This window comes from Neocloeon triangulifer, unplaced genomic scaffold (genome assembly GCF_031216515.1).
Source record: "Neocloeon triangulifer isolate White Clay Creek 2 clone unplaced genomic scaffold, ASM3121651v1 ptg000011l, whole genome shotgun sequence".
NCBI lineage: Eukaryota > Metazoa > Arthropoda > Insecta > Ephemeroptera > Baetidae > Neocloeon > Neocloeon triangulifer.
In genome coordinates, this window is record NW_026775553.1 from 988,720 (window position 1) to 1,012,936 (window position 24,217).

Consider the following 24,217-nt stretch of genomic DNA (forward strand, 5'->3'; position numbering starts at 1 on the left):
TGGAATTTGGTATGATTTGGCGTGACCCTTGTTTCCGCAATACATCAAAAGTTGAGCCCTGCCTGGAATATTTCCTCCGACGAGCTAATCAATTTCCCGACCAATGGCAAAATCGTCATTGATAAATTGCGTCCCACTTTTCATTTATTTGTTGGGAAAATAAGGCTTCAGTTTTACTGTTCATTCCGCACAAATAAATATACAGAGGAAAAATTGCTGTGTTTATTCTCGTCCTGTAATGACGAGACCAACTCCCATGTGGAATTAATTTTTTAAACGTTTGTTCATTGCAAATATACACAAACAAAGCGTACATTTGATAATGCACGGTCGGAGGTTTATTAAAAAATTATTCATGGCGCTGAGTTTGAAATTATTCTGGCCCGACATTTAATTCAATTACAACTCGATGAGCAGCGGCGCATCACCATAAATTTGCATTGGAAAATCAATTATGGCGATCAAGTGTAATTAGCTGCAGAAGCAAGGCAGGAAGCAATAAGCTTCCGAGAGTTGGGTTTGAAATATTTATGGCCGTTGAAAACGTCCGTAAACAAGAGTGGATCTGCTTTGCCTCTTATCCCCTGAGGCCAGGGCTTCCCACTTAGCATGTCGGATGCGCGAGTGGCATAAGCAAAGGTACATTTGTACACAAATACGCTGAACGGATGCTTAAAATCGGAAGTGCAGTAACAAATTTTTTACCTAAATCCAGGGTTGTAGTCCTAAAATTTTCTTAATGGAGACGGTGGTGACGTCACAAATCGAACCCCTGTAAAGTAGACAACCCCTATGCACAAGAAGATTGCGGGTTGCCTAAATGCAAATATTTTTCCATACAACCCTCTTGGCCCACAGATGCGCCCGACCTATCTTTTTTTAAGGTGCGTCTCTATTCAGCAGGTAATACCCTGTCGAATTGTTAAAACTGACCACTTAACATTTTGTGGCAAAGAATAAGAAAATTCCCCCTAAGAGGATTAACCACCTTTTGTGAAAATGCCAGGGCGAGCCCTCTTGTTTGGCTGTCGGCAAGCATCTATTTTTAACAAAAGGATACAAAAGAATTTAATCCTAAACTTCGCCGCAGCCACGCAACAGAAAATAATTATGTTCTTTACGAATTTTGTGATCAATTCAACAATTTGAATGTATGAAATTAAAAAATGACCGTCTCCCTCCGTCACCATGGACTGTTTCTTAATGGAGGCGCGTCACCTCAAAAATTCCTTAATGGAGGCGCCGTTACCCTCCGTCCCCCTAGGACTACAAGCCTGCCTAAATCCTTGAGGATTTGATTTTGGTTTGGCTCGACTGGTGAAAGATACAATTTTTTCCCCCCAAAAGTGTTTCTTAGTTGAGAAATTTCCAGATAAAGTCATTTGTAAGCACAAAAAGTGTCATAAAGTAATTGAAGTACATGTTTATATGCATAGGTGTAATTATTATCAATCAATCATTGATTCTGATACAAATTTTCACAGCAAAGAAATTTGTAACTGTAATTTAATATTTTCTAAAATTAAAGAGGCTTTGAAAATTTTTAAATTTAGAATAAATTCTGAAGTGACGTTAAATTTTTTTTAAAAATTCCTACAATTTGGTTTTTAGTCTTCCATATTTTGAATTAGAACATGACAATTTTGCAAAGATCCGCTGTTACAAAAGTATTTTTTTCACCAGCGTGATTGCATATTGCTTCAATGTTTGATGTTTTTACAATTAAAAATTTCTTTTTAGATAAAGTGGCTTAGAAGAGCCTTTTAGTCATATAATCACTTAAATACAATTTGGCCTTTTTCCTGAAACCAAATTTAATTTGGAGAGTTTTATATTTTTGTCTTAATCCAGTTTCATTCAGATCAACCCTTTTCATTTATAATTAAGGAGAAAGTATATCTTTCAGCTTCAACCTGTAAAAATAGATCTTTTTCGCTAGAATTCATAAAATTTATTGGGAAAACGGACAAAAATGATTTTTAAATTAATTTCAGAATAAGTTATTATTTAATAATAAATCAATAACTGTAAATTTACTCACAATTAAAATGATAAAAATTCCCTGGTCATTGAATTCAAACACTGAATCTGCACAGATTTGCCATCTGTGGTCGGCGAAGAGAGATTCGCAAGCTCGGCAAGTTGCCGATTTTCCCGTCAGCGTCTCTCGCGCCTGGGAAAGTTTTTAGTTTGAACTGGCGCCTGCAGATGCGAGTGGCGCTGTGATCAGTCTGCTCCAGAGGGATGCTGCAAAGATCTGCTCCGAGGTGGCGGGCGGGCGGCTTCACAAGAACTGCCGGCAATTCACTCGCTTTAAATTTAATGATCAATATTTCGGCTCAAATTCTTTAAAACATTCTCTTGATAAAAACGCTGAAGCTGCAAAACGGGCTATTTTTGGTTTATTGCAAGGGCAGAGAATGTTAGATTTTCATGAATAGCTCATTAAGGTGTGTAATATTGTTTAAAAATTTTAATTTCAAAGGAAAAAATGAGAATTTTATTTTTTGATATATTCAGTTTTCAGTTAGGAAAATATAAAAAAAGTTTATTAAATTCAATAAAAACGATTTCAGCTTGAAAAGTTTTAAGGCAAAACAAATATCTTATTTGCATAATTAAATTGTAATAATTTCGTGGGTGATTCAAAATTACTGTAAAAAATGATTGAATATTAAATTTAATAATGTCTGCACACTTGACCGATGTCATACGCAATTCAGGAAAACGGGTTTATTTGCATTTTGAACGGAGACTTATTTTTACCCAATTTCGCCAAAACGTGTGATGATCAGTGTTTGCCGAGAACGGTTTGTTTTATTACCATATAAATATATGAAAATGGTTTATAGTGTTTGACGCAGAAAGAGCCAATCCAATTCACGTGGCACTTTGGATGTTGATTTTCCGGCAAATTAGATTAGCCGCGTGGTTTGGGCCGGCGTTTCGCAAATACGGCGCGCTACGTGGTCAGTTTTTGCGGTCGGTTGAGTAATCAAAGGGCTTGAGCGACAGCTGCGAGATTGGCAGCGGCCCCCGCCATCATTAGTCTTGCCAAGCATCGTCTCGCGCGCTCAATGTTATCTGCCCGCATAATTTCCAATCGGGCCCCAATTGTGTGCTCGATCGTGCCGTGCGCTGGCGTCCAATCACTTTGTTTGCCCGCCAATCAATACTATTTGATCTTGAGAGATGAAAATATATTAATGCAGGTTTGAAAGAAAATCACCCTCGAATCTGCTTTGAAATGAATGTTTTTACTTTTTGTTGTCAAATTTTATATTAAAACCGTATTAAAGTACAATAGTATTATTATTGAATAACATTTATTTACATTTAATGTATGATCTTTTTTTAACAGTTTTTAATATTTTAATTTAAAATTAATAATGATTTTCTTCATCATCATATAATCATATTCTATTTTAAGGTGCAAATTGAAAAAAAAAAACTGGTTGGTTTAAAAAAATGTCAACGATACTCAAAATGTCAATTATTTTAGGGCAAAACGCAGAACTGTCCCTGACAATTTGGTTACGTGTTTTATCGCTCCGATTGCAAATTCATTCGCTGCTTTTATTGGAAATTGGATGTTGAAAAGGGAGCGGCGCATCATGAGGCCGAAGCCACTCCACTTATGCGCGCACATCATTTCATTACATACCAATTGCAGATTAGACGAGCGGATTAAATGCGATTAAAGTCACGTCATTCATCCTTTCACAGACAGAGAATTCTGGTGCTGACGCACAAATGATCACGTCCGCCACACCGAGTGAAGCCTCTTTGCAAATTACATCTGCATTTTGTTCCACCATAATTTATTAGCAAATGCAAAACGTGGCTTACTAACATCAAGAGCAGATCAATAATTCGGTCTCAATCTAAATAATTCATCTAAAATATACCAATTACAATACAAAGTCATAAATTGTGAAGAAAAGTTTTGCGAATGCATTTATTATTTTGATAAATAATCGTTTTTTTTTTTAATGTATTTCCACGTGTAAAACACCTTGAATTTTTTTAATATTATGCCGAGTTCAATCAAAAAATTCTAAAAACGAATTATTTTTGAAAAACCTTTAAATTTTTTCCAAGATAATAATCTGATTTTTTATTTCATCTTCTCCTGATTTTTTAAAACAGTGCAATACATTTTATAGTAATTATTCCATGGAATATTAATTATTTTAATAAGTAAACGATGTTTTTCTGTAAATTAATTTAAATTTTACAAATTTGTCATATCTTTGTCCAAATTAAGGTACAAAATTCGTGCAACATTAATACAACAATTCAATTAACACTCGGAAAGGTTTTATATTTTTGGGCCATAGCTCGCATTTCTGAGAAAATTCTTCTTCGTTGCAGTGAGATTTCGGATGCCTTTTTTTATTGAACATTCCTAGAATAGCGCAGAGCGAGTCAAATAAGGCCTCGGAAGTGAAAAATCTGAGACACTATCTCGCGTGCGACTCATATTGCGCCGCCGTTTTATTTTCACATACAAAATGCTTGTGTGTGCGGTGGATTTGATGCAGCCAGAGCGAGCATCTCGCAGGACCTGCGCGCCGCGGCTGCTGGAAAAAGCTGGCGATCAATGGGCTCCGGAGCTCTCCCTGACACCAGAGGTGCGACACTGCCCTCGGCCCCGGCAGCATTTTGCGCACAGCTAATTGCAATTTGCGGCGCACCAATAGTACTGACTGACCTTCAAATAAAACAGCTCGGCACAGAAAAAAAGGATTCTGGTATTTGTTTTTCACCAACAAGTTTGGTAAAATGTGGAAGCAAAATAAATAATATTTAATTTTTTTTAAATAAATTGATTTTGTGGTAGTTTCTTCAATTAAATAATTAAAAACAAAAGTCAATCTACGTTTTCAAATTAATATTTGACAAGTTTATATTTTTTTAATTTTTTTTTTGCAAGCTGAAAATAGGCCAAGATTTTAATTTCCATCTTTTAAACAACTAAAATTGAATCAATTGAGATGTTATACATTTTGATACCTTGGAAAAATTGTTAAGATCAGAGAAGATATTTATGGAATTCCAAGAGCCCTCGTGATCATCATCTTCAAAGTCAAAATTCCAATGCTTGATTGAGATTGGCAACATCAGTTGAGCAAATTCAGAAGGGAATTCAGCTGAAATATTTCGGGGCAGAGACAAAGGCAGCGAGGAATGTTACTTGTCTGCGCCGTTGCAATCGATTCAGCCGAGCGCGTTAATGAAGGCCGATATATGTGCCGCCGTCGCGCTAATACAGATGATATGCTTTTGTGTTTGCCAAAGCCTGTATCATTGCGCAGAGACGAGGATTCTCGAGGGAGGTAAAACGTCCCATGCACGTCCGCACTTGTTTGCGCTCGAAATTATTACGAGATGATTCCGAGAGAGAGAGAGAGAGAGAAATTTGATAATGCGCGCTCGCATATACGCATGGTAAAATGTGGCGCGCGTAATATTTATTCTCAGCAGGGACTCTCTTTACAGACATATGCTTTTAAGATTCAACGCAACCAACGTTTTCCAGCTGCTCCTATTTTCATATTTTCCAATAGTCGGACGCACAATGAGAACGATTTCTTTTCAAAGCGCTCAAGTAGGCAACCCGTATTGCGTATGTAGAAATATTCAATTGAACGTTGTATTCCAGAAGCACTTGCGTGTTGTATTGAATCATTCATTTTTTCCTCTTCAATACCTGATTTAAATTTCATATTTCCATCACTGCATTGAAAAATTTATCATATGATTATATTCAAATTTAATTTTTCCTACAGCGTGCAAAATTTTTATTCAACTTTTGCAGAGGATATTTGATGAGAAATTTCCCCTTTCAAAGCTTCTGCTTATTAAAATATGCGACCTTCAATCTTTGGGAAATTAAATCATAATTAAGTATTGTTCAGATCAAAAAAGATCAATTTTGACTCACTTGTTTTGTGCCATAATAAAATTAGTAAATTCATTGCAATGTGTAAAAATTTTAAATCATCTGCATCAGCAGCTTTCAAACTGATTGTAACTTTTCATTATATCAACAATCCATTGTATTTTCATGAATTGCATCAACTTTGCGCTGTTTTTCTAGTTCTGCAGGTTAATTAAAACCTGGTCATTTATGAAAGACAGTGCTTACTTCACTATTGAAATAACTTTCATTTTCAAGTGGAAAAAGCTCTAATAGGATTGGCTCGTATTGTATGAATAATCCAGCAAAAATAGCTAATGATCTCTCAACAAACTTTACAAACACAACAATCACAGCTCACGGCAGAAGTGGATTTTAAAACATAAAAATTAGAGTTTTTTCGAATGAAAAATCCAAGTTTATTTCTATTTGCGGGAATATCTACAGATTAAAATTCAAGCGTGAATAATTTAAGAGCTTAAAAATTGATTTTGCCAAATATTAAATATTGAGAAATTTTAGATGTAACTGAAAGGGCTGCTGTGGATGCCGCTTTCGACTTGTTCTTGTCTCAATTAATAATTTAAAACGGGCCTGCCGCGCGCAGTTAGCGCACAAGCCTGGCGTGTCTGTCAGTCTTTCATTGAGAGCGCTCAATGTTTGCACAAAGACGCCGGCTCGGAGAGAAAATTCCAGCCGTCGTCAAAGGGAGCTTCTTGCGTTTAGCAGATCAAGAGCCAAGTGCCCGCAGGTGTGAGCCTAATAGTATCGGGCCGCGCGCGCACCAACCACCCTTTCCTTACTTGATTACCTCGAGACGCTTGATTGCCGGCAACTTCCCCTGGGGATTCTCCGCACTTCGCCAACAGTCATAATGAATTAGAGACACTGCTCTTCGCGTTGCGTTGCGGCTCACAATCAGCCCGGCCGCGCCAAAACATTTCTTTCTCTCCCAATAATATGTACAAGAGCCAGAGGAATTTGCAGACGGAAAAGGATGAATTATTTTCATTGTCGTAAGATAATTTCTATTTGTCGCTAATCAACAATTATAATTTCAAACAAGCTAAAATGAAACAATAAAAAAATTGAATACAAGGATAGCTTTTTATTTTTAATATTATTTTTTATGCTTGAAATTTAAATCTAATGGAATCCGTGAAAATAACGAGAAACGTAGAAAATATTGAAATAAACAGCTAGAGCTGGAGAGTATTTTTTTTTTTACCAAGTTGAAGAGTTTTTGATGGTTAGCTGATCCAAGAAACCCGATGCCAGGGTCAAGAGTGAGATCGAACTTCTCAGCCGAATTTCGTGCCAAACTCATGTTGGCGTTTTTGCTTTCATTTTATATATAATTTCCTAGAATAGCTCCTCTGTTGATCGTTGGCACTCATGGCGAGTTTGATCCCCTTTTTTGCTCTGAATTTTGATGCCAGAGGAGTCAATTTAATTAAACCAGGCCCACACAATGAAGGCGATACTAAAGCCAAAGCTAATTTAAATTGCTCTTCAAATTTCGCATGGCGAGAGTGAAGTTTTGATTTTCGCACTCAAATTTTCTCTCTCTTAAATTAAACATTTTTAGCTCTGGTCATTGATTTTTGTACAATTAAACGTGCTATGATTAAATTTTAAATCTATTGAACATTTTCGCAAATTTATTCTAAAATATCTTAGAGAAGAAATTGAATTATTTAAAGTCAACTTTTTTCTGATTGAAGTAGCTACATAAAATTAATTATTGATTATAAATTAAAACTATTTAACTTCATTTCAATTGAAACATTCTGATTGTGAGTGCTGGAGGCATATTAATTAAGCAGTGCATATTTAAATAGCCGTTTTGCGGATTCACATCAAGCGAAGGAGCGAAAATTCCCCTGGGACTGCAGTTGAATTTCGAGATCCCCCAAAGATTTAATCAAACCAAAAGCCGCATATTTAACAAATCTGCAGCTCTCAGCATTTTGAACTTAATCAAGTTCTCTCCTGAGGATTTTGGTTCTTGGCAAGACACACACACACATCTCTTGGATGAGCAAATTCTGATCTGGTTAATTCGAGCTGAAGGAAAGGTTTCGTTCCTGCCGCCGGGATTTATTCGCCGCCGCCGAGAGATACAAAATTATGCATTCTCTTTTATATGCGGAAGGGAAATTTCCGGAGGTGCCGTGAACGTGCAAATGCGCCATCAAAGGACCAAATCAAATCTGATGGCGGGGCCGATGCGCAGGGATTATTGCCGGCCAATAACATTCAAATGCGGACGAATCGCCGACAAAAGGCTTCAAGCCCATACACGAGTGCCGCATTGGGCCGTATTTGTCGCGTGTGAAATTCAAATGAGAGCGTTCGATTGTCGCGGTGCCGGATTAATCACTCTCACTAGATCGCACTTTCAATTAAAATAAACGGCCCAAGCATTATCTTCACGTGCTTAAAAGGAAGACAAATTTTATTTCAAAGACATATTTGGGCAGAATTGAATCAATTTTAAGAACGATTTGATAAATCATATAAAAAAGATTTTTCTGTGTCTGTACAAATGTTAAATTGAAGTAGAGATTATGAATAATTTTAAGTTCGTATACAAGAACTGTGTGATATTGGAGAAAACTGTAGCTTAATGATTGTGATAAGCTTGCCCAGTAGAAATCTGTTTTTTCATTATTGCGCATGAAAACGGGAATTTTATAGTGCAATTAAAATATAGCTTTTCTTCCAGTATTTTTAAAATGTTTATATCATTCAAGAGGAGCTAAAAATGAAGTAATTAATTTTTGTGAATGTCGATATCATTTTATGTTCTTTATAATTTTTACCTTCGCTATATAATTAACATTATCCATCTCATGTGAGATATTATTAAGAGGTTTATTAAACTATAATTAGACTTAATGATGCGTCAATATTTTGCTTTCGATTCGTAGCGATTTTATTGAAGTGGAAGTTTAAATGTTGATTTACCTAGAAGTAAATTAATTGCATTCTACGTTGTGATTAAAGCTGCCATGAATAAATGAGCGACCTCGTTAAATTCATAATCAGAAAGCGTGAAGCCATTAACGCAAACGCGTGCGGAAACTTGTGATGTTGTCGCGTCAAAAGAAGCGTCGACTTAATTATTCGCGACCCACATAACATGCAGAAAAATTTAATGAGCTGCAAACGAGTTGTGAAGAAAGAAAATGTGTGTTGTTGTTGCAGGTTTGCACGACGAGGCGAATCACGGCGGCGAGCATCATCATCATTCGCATCACTCCTCCTGGGCTTACACTTTGGGAGCTTTAAAATTTCATCAGGCAACTTCTTCTTCTTCTTCCACGTCGGCGGTGGCGCGGAGTAATCACGTACCTATCGGCCCAGTCAAGGAACCCGCCCAGCAGCACCAGCAGCACCAGCAGCCCAAGGATGTTTTCCTCTCGGAAAACAGCACCGTGGTGCTCGCCCAGACCGGCAGCACTCCCATAATGCACTGCGAAGTCGGCGATATCGGCGAGGGCATGGTACGGACACGTCACTCTCAATTCAATCAATGCAATCCACGTTTCAATTCAATTCAAGAGCTGCACTTTATTTATTCATGATTTTCTCGGAATGTTTTCTAAAAAGCAGGGCTTATTGCTTTGTATTTATCGGTGCCCCACTTTTTTATTAAAGCTTATTTCATATGAAAAACATGTCGACAAAAAATAATTTGTTTGATAGTCAAAGGTGAATTTATAATTCTGTGATTCCGATCTAATATATTCTTCAATTTTTTCCGCTGCTGGGTTTTCAGAAAACTTCCCAAAAAGAAAAAAGAGATAATTATGAGAAATTTACTATAATTTTAAATTAAAAAGTCATTTTTATTAATAACGACCCTTCTGTTGTTTCTTGAAGAGAGCAAAACTCTATAACTTTTATGCTCCATTATAGAGTTCCACAAAAATCTGAAAAAGAAAAATTACATTTAGTTGGCATCAATGAGTATCGCTCGGAAATCTTACTTTTTTATCGTATTTATTTTGATTGATTTCTTTACTTGATAAACTTCATTCGTAGAGTTAAAATTTTAAACTTTGTTACAAATGAAATGAAATTATTTTGAATAGAGAATGAACAATGAAGTTGGAGAGTTTTGAATGAAGGGAAGCAATGCCAGAAATAGGAAAAGAAGTTGGATGCGGAGGCGGCGCGCAACCCCATTTATCATTTTTTTCCCGCCGAGAAACAAATAATTTCAAGATTTTTAAACGAGGAAAACTCTCCGGCCCCACTTTATATTGGGGGAGATCAAGATGCAAAAAATATGCGCCGAGAGGAAGAACTTTTTAAACTTTCCGACGACAAAAAAATGAATTATTTTGTCAGTCTGCAGAGCAACTTTTTGCCCGCGGCGCGCAATCAGATGCCAGCAGCGCATTATAAAATTCTTGTTTCCATCTTGTGCTTTCTTCATTATTTTCTCTGGAAAACTGTGGCCTTTTCAATTTGCACAATTTACATTAAGACGCGGAGAAAGTAATTAATTCTTGTTGGCGCAGGTTTCGTGGATCAGACGCAAGGACTATCATTTGCTGACCGTCGGCCTCGCCACTTACAGCAGCGATGACCGCTTCTTCACGGCTCACGTGCGTCATGCGCAGGTAGGGGTCAATTAATCACCTTATCAGGCCATTAATTAAGCCACCGCCACGTCAACCTCCGAAAAAAACAAGTGCACGTCGCTCTCTCTCTCTCTTTTGAGAAATGGCCTCGGCCAGATTAATTAAACACTCGCGCGCACTTTTTCTTTCTATTTTTGGCTCTGTGACATTTCAAAGAGCGTTCAAGAGGGACATCTTTCAAGTTTATTTCTCACTGAATGAAAAAAAAGACCAAATTTGAATTTTTAAACAAAAACATTTCCTGAAAAGGACCATTGGAGCTTCATCTTTTTCCGCCATACGAATTTAAATCTCAAGGAGCTATTATTGATTGCAAAATTTCTAATTTAAAGACCGACTCTGGTGATTTATTTATCCAGAAAGAGCGCGAAATTTCGTGGAAATCTTGTGAAATCAGGATTTGAAAATTGGAAACCGTTACTCCACAATTGCAAGAAAACGTAAAGCAGCTTTAAAAAAAACTTCAGCAGAGTGGGTCTTTAAGTAAAAACATCAAATATTCTTAAAGACTCGCCACGAAATTCTAATGATTTTTTTTTTTTTAATTTCGTTTTCATTTTTAGGCATGAAATTTGGTCTTCTTTTCACATTCAGGAATACAAAATAAAATTAGCAGCTCATTAAAATAAATGGAACTCTGGTTTTTAATCTTTCAGGACTGGGCTCTCCACGTAAAATATGCGCAAGAACAAGACGCCGGTCTTTACGAATGCCAAGTCTCCACCCACCCGCCGACAAGTTTGTTTGTCGAGTTGGAGCTCGTCGGTGAGTTTGGTTTTTGCTTACTTTTTTTTCTTCAGACACTGATTATTATAATTTCAGAGGCCAAAGCCGAGATTTTAGGAGCGCCGGACAAGTTTGTGAAGAGCGGGTCGGCGCTGCGGCTGACTTGTGTGCTGAGGAAAAGCACCGAGCCCCCGGTCTACGTTTTCTGGTACCACAACGACCGAATGGTCAATTACGACGCGGCCATGGGGGTGGTGGTGCGCCACGGCAGGTACAGTTCCGAGCTGGAAATCACCACCGCCAAACCTGAGCACTCGGGCAACTTCAGCTGCGTCCCTTCCAACACCAGGCCTGCATCAATACACGTGCACATCCTCAATGGTAAGAGTTTTTGTTTGTTTTTTTGTTAATGACTAAAAAAAGTTAAATCAAACATTTGATGAATTTTAAGATTTTATACTTAAATCTTTTATTAAAAGCTACTTTTGTACTTTTGCTTCTAAGACTGAAGATTTTAATAATCAAAATATAATCATGTAAATTGAAACAATTGGTTTAAATCTTTGTGTTTTTGCATTTTGAAGAAAAAAATATATATATTTTATATACCCAGGTGATTTTTATTGCTCTTTATTAAGAAAGATCGCTAAATTTGGAGTATATCTTGAGTGAACACGATGTGAAAATTCCAAACTGTTTAACAAGGAAAGGATTTTGCGCGAAAAAAATTTGAGAATTGAGTTGATGTTTTTCTTCACGTTATTTTGGTTCAAAAACTTCAACTTTTCATCAATGGTGGCGCTGAGATCGCTGGTTTTGCCACTCACGACACTCTTCAGAAAGCTTAGCCAGCGATCGCAGCGCCACCAACGACCAAAGTCTGAAGTTTTTTTTTACCAAACTGACAAAAATACTCGTATTTTTTCTTTTTGCCAGTGGATTTCTTGAATTAGTCTTTCTTGTGATTGCGATGCAGCGGTTTGAAATTTTCGCACCCTGTTTTACAAGATTTACTTGAAACTTGGCGATTTTTCTTAATAAAGAGCAATAAAAATCACCAGAGAAGGTCTTTAAATAAATTTTGTATGAATTAAATCAATGAAACACCAAAGTATACCATTTTTTTTATAATAATTGTTCCTTGCGCAATGCAAAATGTTTTATCGTTTATCTTCTATAAATAAGTATAATGTTTAATAATTACGATTTTTAATACTTTTAATAGAAATATTTAGACTTCACAAAACTTGCCCTCCTCAACTGTTATTAAAACATAATCAAATACATCAAATAAATTCCTTACAAAAAAGCTCCAACTTTTGCCCCCAAGAATTGCATTATTTAAAACTTTTACTAGCAAAAAGATTAAATGTTTTTCGTGTCACAAACTTTGGATGCAACCCTGGCTGAATTAATAACTGTTGAGGAAGGATGCGTGTGTCAACGTGGCCCCTGCTTTTGGTGATTTGCCCCCCGAGTCATCAGTCTTGTGTGTGTTGGCAGGTGAGAAACCAGCGGCCATGCAGCACGGCAGCAAAAGTTCGGCCCCAAGTTGGAGATCCCAAGTCATATCTCTTGTGCTCTTGACATTTTACTACCTGATGAGGTGACGTGGACTGTGAGCACCTCTTTTGTTGCTGTGATGCGTGACTCGAGTGAAAACAAACCCTCAAAGGTGTTGCATAATAATTGTGATAAATGTATTCAAGCGCGCAAAACAAGAAGAAGTGCATCGGCTGCAGTTAATTTCAACAAAGACCTGCGTTCGTCTCTCACAAAAATATCCCCGTTTATCAAGTTTGCAAAGAAAGACTGACTCGACGACGAAATCTTAAAATTAATATAATAACTCAAAAAATCAATTATACAATCCGGTTTTAACTCGACAAATGCGATCATTTTCTCAGTGGGTGTTTCAATTCAATATCAAAGAAGGAGACACAAAAGCTGTCACCAAACTAACTGTGCAATGTTATAATGTATAAAATAGATAATTAATGATGTAAAATGCAGCTTGTTTTTCTTCTCTCTGCGAAAACCCTGAATTGTCTCGGTTTCAGTGCAAGATGAAGTGGAGCTCTTGAGAGATGAAACACAATATTTTCGTTCCATTTGCAAGCGCGGCGACCCAGTTCGCAGGAAAATAAAAGGGTTGCAAAATCAAAGGCTCATCTGCGGGCGGAATTTCCATCCGATTCGGAAAAAGGTAAAAAAAAAAATGATGCCAGGCCTGACGCAATTTGACGCAGAATAAAATATGTGTGATCAGATATCGAGGGGCGAAAGAGGCTTTGGGCGGGCACGCGCAGATAGCTTGATTTAATGCCGCTTTTTGACAACGTTTGCAGAAATGAAAAGGCAAATCCTAGGGCGCACAGCATAAATCTCAGAATCCTTTTGCATCAAATTCGGATTAGCCTAAATTCTAAAAATGAGCAAATAAAAATTATTTAAATAATAATTTTTTTTGGAAATGTAAACACTAAAAATAAAATAAATACAGAGTTTTTAATTCAAATTCTGAAAGTTTTCAAAAACGTTGCAGCTGATTGTGGATGAAAGATCTGCATTTTTGTCACGCACAATAAAAAGGGTCAAATGGAAATTCAGATTTTTGCATTTTTTTATTGTGACGCAAACTCATCGCGTGCGGCTGGCAAATGTTGTTTGTGTCCATGAATAGAATATTCAACGTGTGTGCATCTTCGGCGCTTTTGTGCGGCATTCACGTTTATGCTAATAACATTTCTATACTTGCACACCAAGTGAATGCACACGCAAGATTGCTTTATGCGCCGAGATAGGATGCTTCAAGAAAAATGGATCGTGTGGAGATGTTTTTGCATCCTTGAAAGCCTTTACATTTCCTTGACCCGGCGCAAAGAAAAATTCAAACGTATTAAAAAAAAACTGTATGGATTGAATAACCGATGTCCTCACCACGCAAAATTTAAATTTCTTCAATTTGATTTAACAAAATAAATGATTTTTGCTAGCTAAAGTAAAAGATGCATGCAACAAGCTCCACGTCTGTGTCGAGCAAATTGCATACATTCGATTTCTCATTTCCCCATCCGACGCTCAAATAATATAAAAATTCGCTCCGGCACGAGACGTGAAAGAAAAAGAAGCCGTCGATAATGCATGAAAATGATAAGGCGGAGATAAATTCGTTCTCGCCGCAAGGAAAATTGACTGCAGATGTCTATCTTTCACTTTTGCACGAATATTTTATTGGAGTGGCGCAAAAATTGGCAATACAGTCGCGTTGAGACGAGCGTAAAAACGGGCAAATGCAAACGAAACAGCAGAGAAGTCGGTCGGTGGGGCTCAAATAAGCCGCGCCATCGAGATCGAGCCCCTCACACACAACTCCTCTGACAAAGTCGGGCCACGTACTTGATGTGATACGCATAGCCAATGGAGTGCTGTCAACTTGAAGAGCAGCCAGGCCAGCCCATCCAGCAGTTGGCCGGGCTAACGTGCGCGCATCTCTTTATGTATGCGGCCGTGGTACACACAAAAATATCCAAACAAAGTCTCTCGCCGCGCCAAAGATAAAAAAAAGCCAACGTCTCTAATTTTTGGCAAAAGTAATAATTCAATCACAATTTACGAAAGCACTTCCTCTTTTTATATTTTTTGTAAAAGATTGCAGGGCAGGCAATTTTGCAAAAATTTTGAAGTTTGATGCAATATTTCAGAAAAAATTCTGTTGTTTCTTCTTTTTAGCTGCTTGCCATTTATATCCGGCACAAATTTGATGCCTTTTTTAACCGCGCGGATATTTTTTTTACGACCTTTTGATGTAAGGCCACACATTACTTGCTTGCTTTCATGTGGTGTGGGGGCCGCCGCCGCCGCGCGTTCCCTCCTCGGGGACAAATTTAAACGAGAGAGACGCGCACGCAGGGCTTTGGCGTAATCCCCGCTTTGCGAGATCATCCAGAGATTGATTGCTTTCACGACTGCATTTTAATAGTGCGCACCGCCCTAGAATGTAAAAGATAGAGAAGCGTAATTTTTTTTGTCCCGCGCCACCGTCGCCGCGCCAAGACACTCCATTTAAAGCAAAGCCCGAGGGCGGATCCGAATGTTTTTACGTCGGATTTCTCGCTTTTTTGCTTTTTGTTTTCCTAACAAGCGGACGAAATTCAAACTTGCCATTTTCCGAGAGATGTAAAAAAATGTTACTTTTAAATATTTTGAGGACGAAAAACGGTAGGAAAGTTTTAATGAGTCTCCGTCATTTTGGAGAAATGCTGCAGGAAATTGGCTTTTGAGGAGATAATCTTGGGTCCAGCGCGATCTACTGTTGAGAAGCATCTTGGAGGAACTTGTAAAGTAGTCTCGGTAATGGACTTGCCACAGGCACGGCACTTTGGCCGAGTTGGTGCGGAAATTTAGTTGGCCGGCCGGCCAGCCGAGGCAGGGGTTGACACTTGAAGAGCCCGGCAGATTACACGGCTCGCCTCTTAATTTGCAGTGCGGTGCGTGCTGTGCAGATTGCGCGGCGTCTGCATGCGAAATAGGCCAGCGACGAGATTCAATTTAATTGCTACCTTTTCACCTTAAAACAAGGTAACCGCAAATCTTTTTACATTTTGATCAGTTTTCTTAAAAAAAGATCGAATTGGAATTTTCATAATTTCATAAATCACTTTGCATGATAAAAAATCAGTTAATTTCTAAGAAATCAGTGAATATTTAAATAACTCTGATGGAATTTGATACAATGGCACTGGAATCTGAAGATCGCCCCACTCGTCAGTCACTTACGTTAAGATTGTTTGCGTTTTAGCAGAAAAATAAATGAAATTAGTAGCCTTTTCCAAGATATCAAGTTTATAAATTTTAATAAATTAAATATATTCTACATTTATCCAAATTCTTCAGCAATTGATTTGGATTATTGAAATCTTTTGGAAAATTATTTTAAAATGTTCCACTCAATTTTGTTTGTTTGGAATTAATTTGAATTGAAAAGAAAAACATTGATTTGAAATCTCAGTAGTAACAAATTTATTGCACGCTCATGTATTTTTAATATTCAACACCCCATGAAGTAAAGGCAAATCAGCGGAATTTTGTGCCACATCAGCCGACTGTCATGCTTGACTTGGCACAAAAGTTAACAACGCAGCTGCAGCGAAAGAGGGATTCAATACATTTGGGAGGCTTTGCTTGAACAACGGCGCGTTTCTTTATTTGCTCATCATCCATTTAACCCAAATTGAGTTCCCTTATTTGCGAGAGCGCGAGTCTGTTTAAATTGCCTCCCACCTTCGTTCCCTCCTGCGGATGCGCCCACGCGGGAATTATTGTTAGCGAATTTCATCATAGAGTGGAAGAGGAATTGAAGTTTCATTGATTGAAGATTATTTGAAAATTTTATGCCAATATTTGATAGGAAATTTATATTATTTTCTGTGAAAGCAATCAGAGGTCAAAAAATAATGAAATTATTCAACTTATTTGAAATTAAAACCTTTGTTACAGCGATAGTGATTTTAAACTAAAAAATATGGTTGTAAATGAATTATAATTGGATTTTAATAATGGATCTAGCGTCGAATAGGATCGGCATATTTTTTTCTCCAGCACCATTATCGACGGTTTTCCGAGGCGGATTTCAACGCAGGTCGGAAGAGATTTGCGGCAAAGCTCTTTGTCAAACCTCGCTCGCCTGTATTCAATAATCGGACGGACGCGTTCTGCTGTGTACAGACAAGATCATCTTGTAATCAAACAGAGCTTTTGTTCCGCCCAGCCTGCAATCTGAGTGGAGCGGCTTGTGTATTTCACCACGCGCGCCACATAATCCGTCTTTATTAAAACAAGTTTGCCATTATTCTGGGCGCGAGCTTCCCTTTGGCTCAGCCGGCTTTTGTTTTGCCAACTCGGGAAATTCGCGGGTCCTCGCCAAGACTTTTTTATCATTTTCCAGCATTAGAATGAATATACTTGTTGGTAATTATACTTGCAAGAGGAATTCTTGAATCTCGAACAAAAATCAGTGTCGAGAAAGAAGTGTTTCTTCTTCCCCTTATTATTTTTCAAAGAATAATTTAAATTAGGGTTAAAACGCTTTCTTTTTCTCCGTCTAAAAAGAAGTTGCAACCGAATTAATTCCGTGCAATTACACTCCCCTCGTACATTTTTAATCAAATATCATCTCTTCTCCTCGGCTGCATCTCCCATAAAAGCTGGAAAAGTTTCCGCCCGCGCCCCAGGTGGAGAGACCAACGAAAAACTTTTATACAAATCCGAATAAATTGAGCCCGCCTGCTTAATTTATCGTCACATTCTTGCTTCCGCTTGTCAAGGAAAAATATTGTGAGCTATTTTTGCGGTTTCGATAAAAGGCAAATAAACTTATTTTCTAGGGATAGAAACTTTTGCCGTCTGAATCATAAAAAATAGACAAAAAAGATCGCATTGAACAATGGAGAGATGATTGCCTCCGAGCGGCAGACGTCTCAAGCAAAACGAGTTCCGAGAGATCAAAAGCTGCAAAGATGGTGCACAAGAAAAAAAACATTCAAAAACATTTTCGTCAGCGCTGCAAGCACTTGTTCCGCGAGGCCACTTCTGGGAATTAAAGAAGAAGAAATGGTAGAAGTTGTGCAGTTGGTCACTCTCGACGCTAATTGGGGACTTGAATGGTTGCGACGTCAACCAACAAGTCTCAAGTGTATATCAAAATATGCCGCGGGACGGAAAAGATCTCACATTAAATATGGGGCAGAAGAAGAAGAAGTTAAGGCTGCAGTATAATTACGGGGCGCACCTTGCAGACTTTGTTCGCTCCTTGGATGATGTAATTTTTTTGCTCGCCCGCGCAAAGTTGAATAAACAAGACACTCTCTACTTAATTAAGTGTATCTTGCCGACTCGTTAACGTTAAACACCAATTAATATGCTAACTCTGCAGCAGCACGCGCGCCTCAACACGCCTCTCTGCACTTTCTCTCTCAATATTATGATAGAGCTTGCGATATTTGCACAGCTCGGCGAGAATTTATTTTCCCGGCGAAGGGACTCTTTTTAATGATGCCTGCACAACTTGCTTACTTTTGTACTAAGAACTTGGTTCATCAGGGGTTTTGCACTCGGCCGGTAATTGCGTAACTTTGCAAATTTTTTAGAAAAAAATATGGTAGTTTTTCTACAAGATTGTGCCCATAGCCACAGATTAAATAAAAGTAGGATCAGGATGAATTATTTTAAACCAAATTATATTTGAACAAGCCACGAAAAATTTTCAAATATATATCAAACTTTTAAGTAAATTAAACATTATTTTTACCACATTAAGCCAGCTCATTAAATCATCCAAATAAAATTGAAATAAATTAGCACTGAAAATGGAAAAAAGGTATTTTCCTTGAATTTTTGTTTTTAAATTTCATTCAAAATTTAAGATATTTTGGTAGGCTTTTGATTTAATTTGTCAATGAAAACGAATAGGTGAAAATTTCATAAAAAAAAAATTGCAAATATAACCAAACATTTTCTTCATTTATTTAATTATTGATGTTGAAGAGCAGCGAGGACATAAATGAGTTGTATTCTGCGCTACCTTTGGCGATAAAAAAGATGGCAAAGAGTAACCGTAGCCGCCGAATATCCTCGTTTTTTAATTAGAAAAAGGCAACGCATGGGAACAAACACTCGTTGGCATCAAATTTCAACCGTCCACGTCCCTCTCGGATGCGGAGTAAGAAGAAATGTAAACACGAAATACGCCGAAAAACAAAGAGAGCATAGGACGACGGATGTTGTTTTTACCGCCAAATTTTTTCCTCAACATTTTGGGATTAAAATTTCAAGGGGATGTGTTGCTCGTAGCACAAACATACCAGCAAAAACGAAATATATATAAAAAAGGCGGAAAAATGAATGAATTTGTTTTTGCGTTGAAGGAAGAGCGCATTAATTTTTACCGTCAATTTTAATTTCAGAGGAAACTGGCCGCGTTTTTTGCACGTAATTTGTAATATTTCATCTGTGTGTTCCGGCAGGGCGCACAGAAACCGCGCCGCCCAAACCATTATTTCCTGGCAATTAATCATCACTCATAGTCGAGCACTTTCATCCGTCTGCCCATCAAACAAAGCGAGGTGTGTGTTTTGTATAAGAGTGGGCGGAAGTGAAAGCGAAACTGTCGTTTTTATGGTAATTCAATTGTTGATGTTGGTATGCCTGAAGCGATTAGTGAATTATCCAAAATGATGGGCCAAGAGTCAAAGAAGAAAAATTCAAATTGTGCAGTTTTAGGCAGGTCGACATTCAGGTGACAAATACAAACTTTAAAAAGTAAAACATATTAATTTAATTAAATACATAACAAATTGGAAAATAAGTGATTGAAACGATGGAAATGGACTTGAATATTGCTGAAGTTTTGTGTGCTTCATATTAATTGAAAGTTTACTTCAAACTTCTTCAAAGACAATCAAAAGCTAAATTTTATTCGAGCACTTTTGGAGTTTATTGATTTCAGCAAATGAATTCGATGGATTCGTATTTGGATTCTTGTAAAACCCAAAAAAACCCAAGTGATTAAAATATTTCATAATTATATAATCCAAAATTATCTAGTAGTGAAATTATTAACAATATATCATAGAGAAATTAATCTGAATATCTAAAGGTAATCAATAGCGATTTAAACAATCTGCAGCACTCCGCACTTGAAACTCAAATATCCATAAATTTAGGTTATTTTTATTTTTATAATTTTTTTTATTAAATTCTGCCCAGCCCTCAGGCTTTCTAGTAGTGAAATTACTTAAAATATATCAAGAAGAAAGTACTTTGAAAATCTTAAGCTAATCAATAGCGATTTAAACAATCTGCAGCACTCCTCACTTGAAACTCAACTATCCATAAATTAAGGTTTTTTCAATTTTTTTAATTTACTTAATTTTTTTTATTAAATTCTGCCTAGCCCCCAGGCTTTCTAGTAGTGAAATTACTTAAAATATATCAAGAAGAAAGTACTTTGAAAATCTTAAGCTAATCAATAGCGATTTAAACAATCTGCAGCACTCCTCACTTGAAACTCAACTATCCATAAATTAAGGTTTTTTCAATTTTTTTAATTTACTTAATTTTTTTTATTAAATTCTGCCTAGCCCCCAGGCTTTCTAGTAGTGAAATTACTTAAAATATATCAAGAAGAAAGTACTTTGAAAATCTTAAGCTAATCAATAGCGATTTAAACAATCTGCAGCACTCCTCACTTGAAACTCAACTATCCATAAATTTAGGTTTTTTCAATTTTTTAATTTACTTAATTTTTTTTATTAAATTCTGCCTAGCCCCCAGGCTTTCTAGTAGTGAAATTACTTAAAATATATCAAGAAGAAAGTACTTTGAAAATCTTAAGCTAATCAATAGCGATTTAAACAATCTGCAGCACTCCTCACTTGAAACTCAACTATCCATAAATTAAGGTTTTTTCAATTTTTTTAATTTACTTAATTTTTTTTATTAAATTCTGCCTAGCCCCCAGGCTTTCTAGTAGTGAAATTACTTAAAATATATCAAGAAGAAAGTACTTTGAAAATCTTAAGCTAATCAATAGCGATTTAAACAATCTGCAGCACTCCTCACTTGAAACTCAACTATCCATAAATTAAGGTTTTTTCAATTTTTTTAATTTACTTAATTTTTTTTATTAAATTCTGCCTAGCCCCCAGGCTTTCTAGTAGTGAAATTACTTAAAATATATCAAGAAGAAAGCACTCTGAATATCTTAAGCTAATCAATAGCGATTTAAACAATCTGCAGCACTCCTCACTTGAAACTCAACTATCCATAAATTTAGGTTTTTTCAATTTTTTAATTTACTTAATTTTTTTTATTAAATTCTGCCTAGCCCCCAGGCTTTCTAGTAGTGAAATTACTTAAAATATATCAAGAAGAAAGTACTTTGAAAATCTTAAGCTAATCAATAGCGATTTAAACAATCTGCAGCACTCCTCACTTGAAACTCAACTATCCATAAATTAAGGTTTTTTCAATTTTTTTAATTTACTTAATTTTTTTTATTAAATTCTGCCTAGCCCCCAGGCTTTCTAGTAGTGAAATTACTTAAAATATATCAAGAAGAAAGTACTTTGAAAATCTTAAGCTAATCAATAGCGATTTAAACAATCTGCAGCACTCCTCACTTGAAACTCAACTATCCATAAATTAAGGTTTTTTCAATTTTTTTAATTTACTTAATTTTTTTTATTAAATTCTGCCTAGCCCCCAGGCTTTCTAGTAGTGAAATTACTTAAAATATATCAAGAAGAAAGCACTCTGAATATCTTAAGCTAATCAATAGCGATTTAAACAATCTGCAGCACTCCTCACTTGAAACTCAACTATCCATAAATTAAGGTTTTTTCAATTTTTTTAATTTACTTAATTTTTTTTATTAAATTCTGCCTAGCCCCCAGGCTTTCTAGTAGTGAAATTACTTAAAATATATCAAGAAGAAAGCACTCTGAATATCTTAAGCTAATCAATAGCGATTTAAACAATCTGCAGCACTCCTCACTTGAAACTCAACTATCCATAAATTAAGGTTTTTTCAATTTTTTTAATTTACTTAATTTTTTTTATTAAATTCTGCCTAGCCCCCAGGCTTTCTAGTAGTGAAATTACTTAAAATATATCAAGAAGAAAGCACTCTGAATATCTTAAGCTAATCAATAGCGATTTAAACAATCTGCAGCACTCCTCACTTGAAACTCAACTATCCATAAATTTAGGTTTTTTCAATTTTTTAATTTACTTAATTTTTTTTATTAAATTCTGCCTAGCCCCCAGGCTTTCTAGTAGTGAAATTACTTAAAATATATCAAGAAGAAAGTACTTTGAAAATCTTAAGCTAATCAATAGCGATTTAAACAATCTGCAGCACTCCTCACTTGAAACTCAACTATCCATAAATTAAGGTTTTTTCAATTTTTTTAATTTACTTAATTTTTTTTATTAAATTCTGCCTAGCCCCCAGGCTTTCTAGTAGTGAAATTACTTAAAATATATCAAGAAGAAAGTACTTTGAAAATCTTAAGCTAATCAATAGCGATTTAAACAATCTGCAGCACTCCTCACTTGAAACTCAACTATCCATAAATTAAGGTTTTTTCAATTTTTTTAATTTACTTAATTTTTTTTATTAAATTCTGCCTAGCCCCCAGGCTTTCTAGTAGTGAAATTACTTAAAATATATCAAGAAGAAAGCACTCTGAATATCTTAAGCTAATCAATAGCGATTTAAACAATCTGCAGCACTCCTCACTTGAAACTCAACTATCCATAAATTAAGGTTTTTTCAATTTTTTTAATTTACTTAATTTTTTTTATTAAATTCTGCCTAGCCCCCAGGCTTTCTAGTAGTGAAATTACTTAAAATATATCAAGAAGAAAGCACTCTGAATATCTTAAGCTAATCAATAGCGATTTAAACAATCTGCAGCACTCCTCACTTGAAACTCAACTATCCATAAATTAAGGTTTTTTCAATTTTTTTAATTTACTTAATTTTTTTTATTAAATTCTGCCTAGCCCCCAGGCTTTCTAGTAGTGAAATTACTTAAAATATATCAAGAAGAAAGCACTCTGAATATCTTAAGCTAATCAATAGCGATTTAAACAATCTGCAGCACTCCTCACTTGAAACTCAACTATCCATAAATTTAGGTTTTTTCAATTTTTTAATTTACTGAATTTTTTTTATTAAATTCTGCCTAGCCCCCAGGCTTTCTAGTAGTGAAATTACTTAAAATATATCAAGAAGAAAGTACTTTGAAAATCTTAAGCTAATCAATAGCGATTTAAACAATCTGCAGCACTCCTCACTTGAAACTCAACTATCCATAAATTAAGGTTTTTTCAATTTTTTTAATTTACTTAATTTTTTTTATTAAATTCTGCCTAGCCCCCAGGCTTTCTAGTAGTGAAATTACTTAAAATATATCAAGAAGAAAGCACTCTGAATATCTTAAGCTAATCAATAGCGATTTAAACAATCTGCAGCACTCCTCACTTGAAACTCAACTATCCATAAATTTAGGTTTTTTCAATTTTTTAATTTACTGAATTTTTTTTATTAAATTCTGCCTAGCCCCCAGGCTTTCTAGTAGTGAAATTACTTAAAATATATCAAGAAGAAAGTACTTTGAAAATCTTAAGCTAATCAATAGCGATTTAAACAATCTGCAGCACTCCTCACTTGAAACTCAACTATCCATAAATTAAGGTTTTTTCAATTTTTTTAATTTACTTAATTTTTTTTATTAAATTCTGCCTAGCCCCCAGGCTTTCTAGTAGTGAAATTACTTAAAATATATCAAGAAGAAAGCACTCTGAATATCTTAAGCTAATCAATAGCGATTTAAACAATCTGCAGCACTCCTCACTTGAAACTCAACTATCCATAAATTTAGGTTTTTTCAATTTTTTAATTTACTTAATTTTTTTTATTAAATTCTGCCTAGCCCCCAGGCTTTCTAGTAGTGAAATTACTTAAAATATATCAAGAAGAAAGTACTTTGAAAATCTTAAGCTAATCAATAGCGATTTAAACAATCTGCAGCACTCCTCACTTGAAACTCAACTATCCATAAATTAAGGTTTTTTCAATTTTTTTAATTTACTTAATTTTTTTTATTAAATTCTGCCTAGCCCCCAGGCTTTCTAGTAGTGAAATTACTTAAAATATATCAAGAAGAAAGTACTTTGAAAATCTTAAGCTAATCAATAGCGATTTAAACAATCTGCAGCACTCCTCACTTGAAACTCAACTATCCATAAATTAAGGTTTTTTCAATTTTTTTAATTTACTTAATTTTTTTTATTAAATTCTGCCTAGCCCCCAGGCTTTCTAGTAGTGAAATTACTTAAAATATAT

General features: G+C 35.8%; 1 protein-coding gene across 1 annotated transcript in view; it reads left to right on the top strand.

Moving 5' to 3' along the window:
* LOC132196163 (zwei Ig domain protein zig-8-like) overlaps positions 1-13,282 on the top strand; it is an 81,365-nt gene extending 68,083 nt beyond the window's left edge. The window contains exons 4-8 of the mRNA XM_059618629.1: positions 9,134-9,432; positions 10,456-10,557; positions 11,235-11,343; positions 11,401-11,685; positions 12,808-13,282. Of these exons, the coding sequence (XP_059474612.1) occupies positions 9,134-9,432; positions 10,456-10,557; positions 11,235-11,343; positions 11,401-11,685; positions 12,808-12,914 (902 nt within the window). The 3' untranslated portion in view covers positions 12,915-13,282. The remainder of the gene's footprint in view (positions 1-9,133; positions 9,433-10,455; positions 10,558-11,234; positions 11,344-11,400; positions 11,686-12,807) is intronic.
* The last annotated feature ends 10,935 nt before the right edge of the window (positions 13,283-24,217 follow it).